At 43.0% G+C, this 15,619-nt stretch overlaps 1 protein-coding gene across 1 annotated transcript in view; it reads left to right on the plus strand.

Moving 5' to 3' along the window:
* LOC128657953 (oocyte zinc finger protein XlCOF7.1-like) overlaps positions 1-15,619 on the plus strand; it is a 100,706-nt gene that overhangs the window by 15,365 nt on the left and 69,722 nt on the right. Inside the window, exon 7 of the mRNA XM_053712379.1 lies at positions 13,666-13,773. Coding sequence (XP_053568354.1) covers positions 13,666-13,773 — 108 coding nt within the window. The remainder of the gene's footprint in view (positions 1-13,665; positions 13,774-15,619) is intronic.

Genomic DNA, 15,619 nt, shown 5'->3' on the forward strand with positions numbered 1-15,619 from the left:
CCATGTGCTGCTGGCAGCCATTTTACTCACCTCTCTTCCTGACTATGGTGCATTGTGGGGGATGCTGCTCATTTCCTACACTTCCTTTTATGGCCAGACTGGTGTGCATCATCCATGTGAGACAGTATGCAGTCTCAGAATTGTGATGTTATCACTTATTATTTAAAGGGCCTCTGTTCAGTATGCTTTGCCTTCGCGTTGTCTCAGACCTGTTTGTGAGAGTTCCTGTGTATTACCTGGCTGCCTGACATCCTTCCTGGTTCCTGATCCCTGGCTTGTTCCTGACTCTGCTGTTTTCCTTGTTCCTTATTCCGGCTCGTCTGACTATTTGCTTTGGCTCCTGACTCGGCTTGTCTGACTACGAGCTCTGGTTTTGATTCCTGGCTTATATGACTTATGGACTTTTTATTATTTTTTGCTATGAATAAAGGTGTGTTTATTTTTGCACTTCTCGTCTCAGTCTGATTCCTGGCACCCTGACAAAATACATGTGAAAGACCAGCAGAGAAACATGTTTGTAATATTTATTTTTACGTGGAAAATGTTAAAGGGAGATTGTACTCTGCCAGCAAGCCACATCACTAAAGACAGAACCAGCTAATTATTATTAGTGATAAATATCCAGTTGAGAAGTGGCAGGAGCGATGACTATGAAAATGTACAGATGTGCAATAGTGTACGCAGTTGAATTGCATATTCTAATGAGTTGTGAAGACGCACGAACAAATGCAGGGAAGCAGCCCGTGGGTGAAACATTTATTTTAGATACATTTAGGGACAGATTACGAGTGGCGCATTAAGTTATACGCGAGCCATAAGGGGTTTTATCGCAGCTATTTGCAGGCGTCCACTCGTATTACACGTTGAAAGTACGCTAGAATGATTACCGCGTCCTCAGAGCCCTGGTTAACTGTTTTGGGAAACACAAAAGTGTCACAAAACAAATCAAAAATAAATTACAAGGTACAGTTACACTCATAGCATCATCTAATAAAAACTATTTAAAAATATATTGCACAAAAAAGTTATAAGGGCTCAAAGATATGAGGTCTCAGTTGTTAGAAGAAAAAAAAAAACAGTCAATGGGCTTTAACATAAAGATACATACCTACACTAAAGATGTGTGTGTGTGTATATATATATATATATATATATATATATAAATGCGTTGGAGCCCTTTGCATTTAAGTAGATGGAAGCATATTTATGCAATATTCATATTTAGGGCTAGATTACAAGTGGAGCACTAATATATTGCGTGCCTGTAAATGGGAAAATCTGCCCGTTTACGGGCGCTCAATAAATAACCAGCTATTACAAGCTTGCGGAAGCAATTAGCGCTCATAAAATTAATATCAATTTTCCCCAATTGCCCCCCAAATAAGGTTAAGTGCCTTTACATTGCGGCCTATGGAGAACTGTGTGTTCCCTGCAAATATATAAATGTATATGCTTTTTATATATATATATATATATATATATATATATATGTTAATGTGTATACACACACAAACACACACATATACAGTATATATTCATATATATATCATTTACACTTTTGCTGCCCATCACTGCATGACTTACCCCCTTTGCTGCGCTAGATTCTCTGCCGTGTCTCATGGCATGAGAACGAGGCTCCCGTTGGAGCCTAAGGAAGTGCGCTCTATTTAGAGCAAAGCTTCCATGCTATAGTTTGCATTGCACTCCACTTCAAATACCTGCGCACAATTGCGTGTATTATGTATTTATGAATAAATAGAACCTATTATTCTATGTGAAGAACATAGGAATGTGAAATATTCATAGTTTCATGTCAGGTTAGTGCACTTGAGAATATGGGATCAGGTTTGTGCGCCAGTAGGGTTTGTCCCCCACTTTTTTTGCTCTATTGACTTCTATGGAGGAATAAGTTATCGCATGCACAATATCCTGATTTCAGCTTTTTATGCTCTTCGGGTTATCGCGCAAGCGAAAACAGTTTACTTTCAACTCATAATATGAGTGCAACCCACACAAAAAGCTTACTTCTAGCGCACTTAACAAGCAGGAGCGTTAAACTATGCTCCACTTGTAATCTGACCCTTAGTAAGAAAAACTACGATCCCCTCTCTATATTGTATATGTTTGTATAAGGATTTTACTGTGTGAGGGAGATTGTGTTGTGTGTCTGTGTTTCCAGGGGCTGTTGGAATACTAGAATAGCACAGGTGAGTGTATGTGTGACGTGTCTCACTTTTAGAGTCCCTATTCCCCCTCAATAAAACACATAGATAAAAACTCACCTGTTATTTGTGGCAATTGTGATATAACTAATGTAGGGCTGAATTCTAACTACAATGAATTCAAAAGACTGAAAACGGCTTCAGCACAAGGGTATGAAATGGCTCAGTGGTGAAAAGGTTAAACTTGATAACTTCCATTCAACTAGATTACGGCCTCCATTACATATGCAGTGTCGCCCGCAAAATCCTCCGGCGCCAGATTTTACGCGATTTTTGGTATTACATATACGGCGTAGCATACAAGTTACACGCGTATAGTTCACCCGTCGCTATTAAATAACTATTGTACCTAGTTAAAATAAATACAAACTTGCCTGTAAAATAAAAAATAAATCCTAAAATAGCTACAATGTAATTATTAATTTTTATTGTAGCTATCTTAGAGTTTATTTTATAGGTAAGTATTTAGTTTTAAATAGGAATAATTTAGTTAATAATAGTAAATTTATTTAGATTTATTTAAATAATATTTAAGTTAGGGGGTGTTAGGGTTAGGGTTAGACTTAGGTTTAGGGGTTAATAACTTTATTATAGTGGCGGCGACGTTGGCGGCGGCAGATTAGGGGTCAATAAATTTAATAGGCTATGTGGGCTATGGCGGATTAGGGGTTAATACTTGAATAGGTTTATTGCGTTGTGGGTTAATGGCGGATTAAGGGTTAATAGTTTTAAGAGGTAGTTTGCGATGTTCGGGTTGGCGGATTTAGGGCATAATAATTGAGTTATTACTTGCGGTGTGGGTTTGATGGCGGATATAGGGGTTAATAGTTTAAATAGGCAAATTGCGTTGTGGGGGGTTGTCGGTCTAGGCGTTAATACATTTAATATTAGTAATGAGAGGGGGGGATTGCGGATATAGGGGTTTTACGTGTCGGGCTTATTTTTGGGAGGCATGTTAGACTTTTTATGGGAGATTTGTTATTTTCTTTACTTTTCTTAGGCGCCGGCAGTTTCTAAAGTGCCGTAAGTCACTGGCGACCCCAGAAATGTGTATTTACGCTTATTTCTGGACATCGCTAGTTTATCAGACTTACGGCACTTAGGAAATGCCGGCGCCGTATATGTAATACCCCGATGTGCAAGGTGAAATTACGGGCGGCGTGGGTTTCTGCGCTTACGATGAAACCTGCGCCATATTTTTGATCGCTCCCTACGAGTTTTGCGGTAAGCTAAAAAAGCAGCGTTAGCCGGTCCTAACGCTGCTTTTTAATGCCTGCTGGTATTACGAGTCTTGCAGGTACAGGTCTACCGCTCACTTTTTTGGCCAGACTTGGCAATACCGCAAATCCACTTAAGTAAATTGCGTATCCTCTTTTTTCAATGTGACTTGCATAGCGCCGGTATTACGAGTCTGCCAAAAAGTGAGCGGTAGACACTCTCCTGTCAAGACTGGTACCGCATTTTAAAGTCAGTAGTTAAGAGTTTTACACTACAAAGCCGTAGCATAAAACTCTTAAAGGGACACTGAACCCATATTTTTTCTTTCGTGATTGGGTGACACCATCTTGGATGACGTCACTTAAAGGTACCTTCATTCTGTGTTAGTCGTCGGATGAAGAGGATGCTCCACGTCGGATGTCTTGAAGATGGACCCACTCCGCGCCGGATGGATGAAGATAGAAGATGCCTTCTGGATGAAGACTTCTGCCCGTCTGGAGGACCACTTCTGCCCTGCTTGGATGAAGACTTCTGCCCGTCTGGAGGACCACTTCGCCCGGCTTGGATGAAGACGTCTCCCAGTAAGTCGATCTTCAGGGGGTTAGTGTTAGTTTTTTTAAGGGTGTATTGGGTGGGTTTTATTTTTTAGATTAGGGTTTGGGCGGCAAAAGAGCTAACTGCCCTTTTAAGGGCAATGCCCATCCAAATGCCCTTTTCAGGGCAATGGGGAGCTTAGGTTTTTTTAGTTAGGGTTTTATTTGGGGGGTTGGTTGTGTGGGTGGTGGGTTTTACTGTTGGGGGGGTTGGTTGTATTTTTTTTTACAGGTAAAAGAGCTGATTACTTTGGGGCAATGCCCCGCAAAGGCCCTTTTAAGGGCTATTGGTAGTTTAGTTTAGGCTAGGGGTTTTTTTTTTATTTTGGGGGGGGGCTTTTTTTATTTTAATAGGGCTATTAGATTAGGTGTAATTAGTTTAAATATCTGTATTTTGTTTATTATTTTCTGTAATTTAGTGGGGGGGGGTTGTACTTTAGCTAATTTAATTTAGTTAATTTATTTAATTATAGTGTAGTGTTAGGTGTAATTGTAACTTAGGTTAGGTTTTATTTTACAGGTACTTTTGTATTTATTTTAGCTAGGTAGTTATTAAATAGTTAATAACTATTTAATAACTATTCTACCTAGTTAAAATAAATATAAACTTGCCTGTAAAATAAAAATAAACCCTAAGCTAGCTACAATGTAACTATTAGTTATATTGTAGCTAGCTTAGGGTTTATTTTATAGGTAAGTATTTAGTTTTAAATAGGAATTATTTAGGTAATGATAGGAATATTTATTTAGATTTATTGTAATTATATTTAAGTTAGTGGGTGTTAGGTTTAGGGTTAGACTTAGGTTTAGAGGTTAATAACTTTAATATAGTGACGGCGACGTTGGGGGCGGCAGATTAGGGGTTGATAAGTGTAGGTAGGTGGCGGCGACATTGGGGGCGGCAGATTAGGGGTTAATAAATATAATGTAGGTGGCGGCGATGTTGGGGGTAGCAGATTAGGGGTTCATAAGTTTAATGTGGGTGGCGGCGGTGTCCGGAGCGGCAGATTAGGGGTTAATAATATAATATAGGTGTGGGCGATGTCGGGGGCGGCAGATTAGGGGTTAATAAGTGTAAGATTAGGGGTGTTTAGATTCGGGGTTCATGTTTGGATGTTAGGTGTAAACATAAATTTTATTTCCCCATAGGAATCAATGGGGCTGCGTTAGTGAGTTATACGCTGCTTTTTTGCAGGTGTTAGACTTTTTTTCAGCCGGATCTCCCCGTTGATTCCTATGGGGAAATCGTGCACGAGCACGTTACACCGGCTCACCGCTGACTTAAGCAGCGCTGGTATTCAAGTGAGATTTGGAGCAAAATTTTGCTCAACGCTCACTTTTTGTCTTTTAACGACGGGTTTGTAAAAATCCGTAATACCAGCGCTGCATGTAAGTGAGCAGTGAGAGAAAACTGCTCGTTAGCACCGCACAGCTTCTAACGCAAAACTTGTAATCTAGCCGATTATTTCTATTATTTTTACTCTTTTATTAAATAAATAGAAAATACTTTTGTCTTGAACTATATAAATCCCTTTATATATCTGATATCTCTATCATATCACTGTGGTACACTCTCTCACACAGGCAATACAAGTTAAGATAATTAAATGGGCTATAGTGAGGTTTTAATAACCAATAGAAAATGGATTTTATTTTTAAAACCTCACAGAGCCCTGTAATACGTCTCATATGGGTATTCTGATTGGTTACAATGAGGCTGTATTTGTAGCAAGTAAAGTAACTGATTCCCAGCTACCTCCCTTTACTGTATGACACAGGTTGTATTTACTGTTGTGCTGATGTCATTTCATGGGTTGTTTCTTCCAGATGTGACTGCTACTGATGTAGGTTCAGGTGCTTTTAACTTAAATTACACTGTTTTTCACATTTTGTTTTAAACTAACTTTTTTTAAATATCTTTTTATTGTTGTCGGGCAAAGCAATACACACATTCTTACTTTGATGATACATGAAAATCTCAGAACACATAATACAAACTTTACTAGGGTTCATACACATGCCTCCAACGCCTGCAATAAACATAAAATGATCACAGAACAGCAATGATATGTTGAAAGCACAGTACAACCCCCATAATCATGCACTTTGACTCTATGTTGATTATCAACTTTATCTTGGTCGTGATTGCACTTCCCCAACATTTCGGTTTTCCGTTATCTTTTCAATTCAAATCTGAAGCCTAACTATACTGAATCTAATCTTTCTATCACTAACCTAAGGAGAGGAAAAAAAAAAAAAGGAGAATAAAAACCTAACTAACTATCTAACTAACCCAGCATTAAATTTTCGGTTGTGAGGCCCAGCGGTGGCAAGAGAAGTGAGGAAAAAAAAAAAGGGAAGGCAATAGAGGGGGAGGGGGAAAGGGGGCCAAAGAGGAGGGTATAGGGTATCAGGAGGCAGGGGCACAGAAAAGGGTAAGGAGGGGGGCAGAACGGATCCCCCATCACATGATAGTTGCTTCTTAAAATAAGTGTTCCCACTCACCCCTAAGCCCTCCCTCCATAAAAATGACAGAGTCTTTAAATGTTATCAAGATCAGTCTTTGTATCTCTAACTCAAAAGTAAGTATGAGCCTACGCCACTTGCGCAGAAATAGGCCCAGTCTATTCTGGACATCCATCCTAACATCCATCTGTTCAGTGAATATTTGTGTTCTCAGTAAGCTCTTGAAGCCCTTAAAAGAAGGACCTCACCGTCCAATTTTTCAAAATACATTTTCTAGCTATCAATATTACCAAACTCAATACTGCATCATGTTGTTTGTGTTGTGGTTCCCAGTGTAAAAGCAAGATCGTTTCCGGGTGGAGAGTGAGTCGTATCTGCAAGGATTGGTTAATCCAGTATTGTACTCTACCCCAATATTGCTTAACTGATGGACATTCCCACATGTAATGTAGAAGAGTAGGGGCCTCCAGTGCACATTTGACACACTTATTAGAGCGAGTGGGTGCCCATTTTGCTAATGCTCTTGGTGTGAGGTAGGCTTTATGAAGAAAACGTATCTGGGATTCCCTGAACATAGCGGACAACGTGGCTGACTTGGTTCTTTCCAGGCCTCTCCGAATTTCCTCCCACGTAATTTCACTGATTCCCTCCCAACCCGCCCGCAGCGATTCCCGCAAGCTCTGTGAGCGTTGCTGTATGAGTGTCTGGTAAATTTCGGATAAAGAGAACCTACCCATTTGATACAATGTCTGCGTGATACGGAAGGGAGAACCCTCCCAGAATTCTGGCGCATCCCTAACTAAGGTGTTGACATAGTGGCGCGCCTGCAGAAAAGCAAAGAAATGTGTCTTCGGTAACCCGTATTCCCTTTGTAGGGTACCAACATTTTTTACATTTTTCGAGAGTGGGTCTAATAATTGTTTGAGCGATCTCAACCCCCTCCGCTCCCAAACCAGGAAGGGCTGGGTCTCTGAACCCGCCGGGAAATCTGGGTTTCCAACAATGGGCAGATAGCTTGAAATATGGCACGATTTTTTCAGAAACTTGTGAGCCTGATGCCAGGCCTTCAGCGGTTCTCTAAATAACATATTGAGACCCAGGGCCTTCACAGATCTCATATTCGTGATATGTGGCAAGTATGCTAAAGAAATGTCCCCCAAAACTGCCTGCTCCAGAGATGGGCGACAGAAGTGGTGTGTGCCCACCTGCCAGTCCAGCACCAAGCGTATCAGGGCCGCCCAGTTATACAACCTGAAGTCCGGCAAAGCCAGACCCCCATTGAGGAAATTCATACTTAGCTTCTCTCTCAAAATACGTGGCTTACCCCCATTCCATATAAAGTGGGTCGCAGCGGAGTTTAACATTTTAACATCTAATTTATTTAAGAGCAGGGGTAGCATAAGAAGTGAGTAGAGAAGCCGGGGCAGTACTACCATCTTGAGGAGACTAATTCTACCCGAGAGCGAAAGGGGCAGAGACCTCCAGCTATTCATTTGTGCTTGCAATTTCACACATATGGGTGCCAGGTTATTAGTATAAAGTTTGTTGGGGTTAGCGGAGATTTTGATGCCAAGATATGTGATATCATGTTTGGCTACCGTGAACGGAAACTCCTCATCAGAGCAAGTCTTCCTGAGTAACCACAGGATCTCCGACTTCTGCATATTAACCTTATAGCCTGAAAACAGGCCAAAGTCAGTAAGAGTCTCCAGTATGTGAGGTATATGTGTTTGAGGGTCTTGGACAAACAAGAGCATATGGTCCGCATACAGTGCTAAGTGCTGTGAGTGACCTGCCAAATCAATGCCAGGGAAGGCATATCTTAGCTTGATGGCTAGTGGTTCAAGGGTGATATTAAAGAGAAGGGGCGACAAGGGGCAACCTTGTCGGGTTCCTCTGTGTAAATGAATGTTTGCAGAGAATATATTATTGACAAGTATATTAGAAAAAGGGGAATGATACAGGTTTTTTATAAATGCTAGAAAAGGACCAGAAAAATTGGCCTTAATCATGGTGTAAAAGAGATGGTCCCATTCTACTCGATCGAAGGCCTTCTCTGCGTCAAAAGACAGCAGGAAGGCCTCAGTACCATCTCTCACTGAGTCATCTCGTTTTTTAGTCCAGAAATACTGAATAACCTGCAGGACTCTACGAACATTTACTACCGATGATCTCGCATACATAAATCCTGTTTGATCCATGTGGATAATGTCGGGTAATATGAATTTTAGCCTCTCTGCCAACAATTTAGTCAATATCTTGTAGTCCGAGTTTAGTAGAGAAATCGGACGGTAAGATTCTGGCAATAGACTATCCTTCCCTGACTTCGGTATTAAAGTGATATACGCCGCAGAGAACTCAGGAACAGGAGCTCTCTCCCCTTCAAAGTAGGTGGAATATAAATTTGCAAGAGTTGGGGATATTTGCACTTTTAGCAGCCAATAAAATTCTATTGGCAGCCCATCTGGGCCCCGGGGCTTTACTCAATGACATGGACATAATTACCCTCTGAATCTCTTCCTCTCCTATGTGAGCATTTAGTTTCTCCAGTTGAGTTTCTGAGATCTGCGGAATACTGATGTTTTCCCAAAACTTATCTCTCAACTAGGCCCCCGGGGAGCGTTCACTGGAGTATAGGGAAGAGTAGTATGATGCAAACGCCTCAGCGATTGATTCAGCATCCCTTACAATTTTGCCCTGGGTTTTCAGAGCCGCAATGTGTTTAGAAGTAGTATTTATGTTTACTAATGCTGCCATGAGTTTCCCCGATTTGTCCCCGAATCTATAATATTTACCTCTGGTTCGCAAAAGGGCCTGTGAGGCTTAGTTAGCTAGTAGCACATCATATTCCTTCTTTTTATCTAAGTATTTACAATAGTTAAGGCTAGAGGGCTTTGTACAATAAGTACGGTAAGCTTCCGCCAGGCACTCCCTCAGTCTCCCAATTTTCTCTGTGTATTGCTTTTTCCTACGAGCCAGATAAGCAATAATGTTACCCGACAAAACAGCCTTAGCCATTGTCCAAAATAGTTCCGGCGAATCTATATGCTGAGCGTTATTTGCCCGATAGTCATCCCAGCAATGAGCCAAATAGCTCTGGAATTCCTGGGAGTACATTAAATACCTCGGGAATTTTAAGGTCCGTCTATTACATACCGATGGGTTCCTATCTACAAAAAACGCTATGGGCGCGTGGTCCGAGACAGCGACTTCCCCAATTTTGGTGTCAATGACATGTGTGATTAAGAAGTTTGAGACTTGAAAAAGATCGATACGGGACATAGAGGGCGAGACACGTGACGCACAAGTGTAGTCTTTCCCATCTGGGTTTAGTTGCCTCCAAATGTCCACCACATCCAGGGAGCTTCCCAGTAACGCAAAAATATCCCTTTCAAATGTTTCTGAAACTCTGTCTTCCCGTCCCTCCGACTATGCACCTTTCTCACCCTTTCACAGTGGGGGTTGGGGGTGAAGTTAAAATCCCCTCCCTATATGATATGGGTGCCTAAGTAGGGGGTAATGACTGCCACAATAGAATTCCAGAATCCTCTATCTCTCTGATTAGGGGCATAAATGTTGCATAATGTGTACATTTTCTCTGAGATACAAATTTGCACTATTATATATCTGCCCTCTGGGTCTTTAAGCACACCCCTACTTCATATTCTAGCCTCTTTCCCAGAAGTATCGCAACCCCCCTAGTAGCAAAGCTGTACGAAGCATATTCGACTCTCCCCACCCATTCAGATCTCAGTTTCTCATGTTCTGAATCTAGGAGATGCGTCTCCTGAAGAAACAAAATCTCTGCTCGCTTTTTTCTGAGCTGGGTAAGAATTGTTTTCCTTTTTATTGGGGAATGAATACCCCCAATATTCCATGAGTAGAGATTAAATCTTAATTTCTAGACTGGGTCCCACATACATGATGTAACTTCTAGTGTAAAGGTGTGTGAATGGTATTCCAATGTAAATGCATAAGGAGAAGAGGTAGACAAAGGTCTGGGGAGAAAGAAAAGAAAGAGGGGAAAGGAGGAGGAGAAGAAAAAAACAAACAAAACACCTCTCACCGCAATATACAGGCTCCCGGTTCAGCCTTCCATTACGACGAGCCACCGCCAGGCCCCAGTGTATTTCTTGAATCAAATGTTGTTCTATGAAAGGAAAAAGAGAATTTGTCATCTTGACACTTATCATTGCAATTTTAATATGCAAGCAGGAGAACGTAAAAATAATAATAAACTTCAAACAATCTATAAAAAACTTAACAAACCTCCCGTAGGAAAAACCTGTCCCCCTGGGGTCTTTACCCTGGGCATTAACTAGGGGCCTATCAATACTCCAGTACCTGTAGATATCCACTGTCTTTCTCAGATGGGCTGTGTGGTATCGTTTTTGTCCTGAGAGCAAGACCCCACCAAAAAGAGCAAAATACACTATAACATAACCTGCCAAATATATCTTCAGTTGGCTCTCCCCAAAAATCTTCTGAGCCATTATGTATAATGATATTAGCTGTGCAACTTAAAATCTTATTCAGTAATCACACAACCAGTTACCCCTTCAGCCTAAGTCCCCCCCATCATGTCCCCGTGCGGGACTATGTGCAGGTGACCCCCCCTTTTCCACAAATTCCTGAGCCTCCAAGGGGGAGTCAAAAAACCTTGGCCCTCGTGAAGTGACAATTTTCAGCCTAGCGGGGTATAAGAGAAAGGCCTGTCTACCCTCGCTATGCAACCTAGAGCAGAATTCCCTGCGCCTCCGCATGAGATCTGTGGAGAAATCTTGGAATAATAGCAAGCGTGCAAAAATTTAATCATAATAGGGCGAGGTTGTGACCTGTCTGCTCTTGATCTTTCTGGCCACACTCTGTGCGCCCTCTCAACTCCTCCGACTAAATCTCTGACTGGAATATTTAACAAAGAAGGCAGAGTGTTTTCTACAAATTGTAGTATGTCAAACTGTTTGACCTTTTCAGTTAGACCTAGAAGATGCACATCATTGCGCTGCCATCTGTTTTCCAGATCGTCTATTTTTAATTGTAGGGTCAAAGCTTGTCATTCAAGGCTCTCAATTTTATTAACATTAGCTAAATTACTATCCTCCAAATCAGATATTCTACCCTCCGCTTCAGTTACCCTGGTTGAGAATTGTTTGACATCATCAGTGAGCGTATCTTCCCCTCTCTGTAAATTATCTATTTTGGGCATAAACAGCATGGAGATTTGCTTCACTATGAGGTGGGTATCTATCAAATTGCTCTCCTGAAAAGGCTCCATGCTGGTGCCCTGAGTGGCCTGATCATTTCCCGTTTTGTTTCTGTGTTCACTAGTTTTATTGCGGCCTGCCATTGTATGATTAGTTAAGTATTTCTCCATGTACCCATAAGGCAGTAAAAGCAAGGCCGATATTGCAGGAGTACAAGTGAGGTAACACAGTAACTCAAAATGCAATGTAACCTGTACAGTCTAAACAATACAATACATCAAAAGATTACAGTGATATATATGTTTGAGCTTATCAACCCAAAACCTTCTGGACATGCAACAAAAAGAGATGTGATTCGGAGGAAGAGTGTGACGCAGCACACCGGCAGTTAACAAGAAATTTATCAGTTTCAAGTTTTATAGGCAGTTTCCAATATATAATTTTCACCTGTTACACACTCTCTGGAGATATGTTAGAGCCTGTACCCAGGCAGCAAGATTCAATCACCACCCTATATTACCACAATCAACCTTTCTCTCACTCACACAAATTATACACACTGGGGAGGGGCCCCTCTGATAAACGTAGGACCGATAAAATCCTACCACTCCCCGCAGTGCAAGGCTGTAATAAGAGTACAAGTTATATTAGAAACAATGAGTGCAGACAAATGCGTAATTCTATTTCTGGACAAAAGTTATAACCAATTATGTCCGTGCCATGGGGTGGAAAAAGAGAAAAGCTTGAGGGGCAAAGTTCTGTCGCAAAGACCTCCAAATAAGCAGTTATCTGCAGCCCCTCGACTACTGGATGGGTAATTCACAAGCCTGTTTTAAAGTCATTGTCCCCGCTGATCGAAGTATTATAACCAGCCGCCTTTATCAAACTGTTATATCAGCTGCGTCAAGGTATGAAATGTATAGTTCAGACAGCATCCCAGGTCCTGTACCAACCAGGTGGCACTCTGCTACCCCTTGTACAGTTGAGGGCCAAAGTCACTCTGCAAGAGCAATGGGGCAGTACCTGAGGCTGGGCCAATCTTAGGCTGCTCACAAATAGGCCGGTGTGACAAGGTGGCAGTGCTCGTTGTGCCAAAAGTTAATCCAGTAGTGAGAGGCACTGTAGTGACTGGGGCCCTAATACAAGGCAGTACTCTAAGTTTAATGCGTTAGTGTAGGGGTTAAAAGAGTGTCTTTCAGGGACCCGATGACCCAACAAGCCTCCATGAGAGCTATTCCCGCAGTGTGCTTGTTAAATCCTCTCCCCCGGTTGCTAAACACTTAGGGCTATGAGGCTCTACAAAACCCCGCCAGGGATTCCTGTCACTTACCCCAGCGTGTCAGCTCTCAAAGATGGCGCCGGGTTTCGCGCCAAAAGAATTCTCAGTGCGTGAGAGAGGTATGCAGGGCTGGGGGTATTTTACCTCTGTCTTTTGTCAAAAAGTCTCCTTGTCACACCTCTGTACTCACAGAGGGGTCCACCCAAGAGGTCTGGGAGGCCGGGGTCAGCAGTAAAGGAGAGTCGCAGGGACTTGCACCACTCCAAGTTACATCCCTTACCAGACACCACTGCCTCTCCGCTAGATCCGTTCCGTCTGCAACAGTAATTCTCGGGTCCTCTCCCTCCGAAAATCCTCCTTTTAGGTTAGGTTGCGCTCCCGATGAGCCAAGGTCCGCTGTGTCCTTCCGGTAGTGGAGCGGTGTTGTGCTCTCAAGATCCCAATGGAGGTCGGATAAAACTGGATTCCTCCACTCCAGGCAGCTTTTTTTCCTGATATTTTGCCCCAGTTTGCAGTTACAAAACTGTATTTAATATAGATCTAGGGTCCATATAACACGGAGCTCTGTACTTCTGCTGCTCACCCTTAAGCCCGCCCACCGGAAGTCCTTAAACTAACTTTTAAAAATATACCATGTAAAGACTGATATATTTATTTATTTCTATTACTGATATTTTTTTCAGATGAAAACGATGCTAACATTTTATGTAACACAGAACAAACAGAAGATCAGGGGCTAGCAAATATGCCAGAAGCTGCAAAGCAGGAAATATGTGACAATATAAGTACAGGTAGGTGTACTAGTGTGACGTGTGTCTGAGGGATACAGGACACAGGTTAGTGTACGTATTTCATGTGTCTGAGGGATACAGGGTACAGGTAAGTGTACATGTGTGATGTGTCTGAGGGATACAGGGCACAGGTGAGTGTACATGTGTGATGTGTCTGAGGGATACAGGGTACAGGTGAGTGTACATGTGTGATGTGTCTGATGGATACAGGGCACAGGTGAGTGTACATGTGTGATGTGTCTGAGGGATACAGGGTACAGGTGAGTGTACGTGTGTGATGTGCCTGAGGGATACAGGGCACAGGTGAGTGTACATGTGTGTGATGTGCCTGAGGGATACAGGGCACAGGTGAGTGTACATGTGTGATGTGTCTGAGGGATACAGGGCACAGGTGAGTGTACGTGTGTGATGTGTCTGAGGGATACAGGGTACAGGTGAGTGTACGTGTGTGATGTGCCTGAGGGATACAGGGCATAGGTGAATGTACGTGTGTGATGTGTCTGAGGGATACAGGGCACAGGTGAGTGTACATGTGTGATGTGTCTGAGGGATACAGGGCACAGGTGAGTGTACATGTGTGATGTGTCTGAGGGATACAGGGTACAGGTGAGTGTACGTGTGTGATGTGCCTGAGGGATACAGGGCACAGGTGAGTGTACATGTGTGATGTGTCTGAGGGATACAGGGCACAGGTGAGTGTACGTGTGTGATGTGTCTGAGGGATACAGGGCACAGGTGAGTGTACGTGTGTGATGTGTCTGATGGATACAGGGCACAGGTGAGTGTACATGTGTGATGTGTCTGAGGGATACAGGGTACAGGTGAGTGTACGTGTGTGATGTGCCTGAGGGATACAGGGCACAGGTGAGTGTACATGTGTGTGATGTGCCTGAGGGATACAGGGCACAGGTGAGTGTACATGTGTGATGTGTCTGAGGGATACAGGGCACAGGTGAGTGTACGTGTGTGATGTGTCTGAGGGATACAGGGTACAGGTGAGTGTACGTGTGTGATGTGCCTGAGGGATACAGGGCACAGGTGAGTGTAAGTGTGTGATGTGTCTGAGGGATACAGGGCACAGGTGAGTGTACATGTGTGATGTGTCTGAGGGATACAGGGCACAGGTGAGTGTACATGTGTGATGTGTCTGAGAGATACAGGGCACAGGTGAGTGTACATGTGTGATGTGTCTGAGGGATACAGGGCACAGGTGAGTGTACATGTGTGATGTGTCTGAGGGATACAGGGCACAGGTGAGTGTACATGTGTGATGTGTCTGAGGGATACAGGGCACAGGTGAGTGTACATGTGTGATGTGTCTGAGGGATACAGGGCACAGGTGAGTGTTTGTGTGTGATGTGTCTGAGGGATACAGGGCACAGGTGAGTGTACATGTGATGTGTCTGAGGGATACAGGGCACAGGTGAGTGTACATGTGATGTGTCTGAGGGATACAGGGCACAGGTGAGTGTACATGTGTGATGTGTCTGATGGATACAGGGCATAGGTGAGGCATAGGTGAGTGTACGTGTGTGATGTGTCTGAGGGATACAGGGCATAGGTGAGTGTACGTGTGAGATGTGTCTTAGGGATACAGGGCACAGGTGAGTGTACGTGTGAGATGTGTCTGAGGGATACATTGATAGGTGAGTGTACATGTGTGATGTGTCTGAGGGATACAGGGCACAGGTGAGTGTACGTGTGTGATGTGCCTGAGGGATACAGGGTACAGGTGAGTGTGCGTGTGTGATGTGTCTGAGGGATACAGGGCACAGGTGAGTGTACGTGTGTGATGTGTCTGAGGGATACAGGGCACAGGTGAGTGCATGTGTGTGATGTGTCTGAG

Source organism: Bombina bombina, chromosome 4 (assembly GCF_027579735.1).
Source record: "Bombina bombina isolate aBomBom1 chromosome 4, aBomBom1.pri, whole genome shotgun sequence".
Taxonomy (NCBI): Eukaryota; Metazoa; Chordata; class Amphibia; order Anura; family Bombinatoridae; genus Bombina; species Bombina bombina.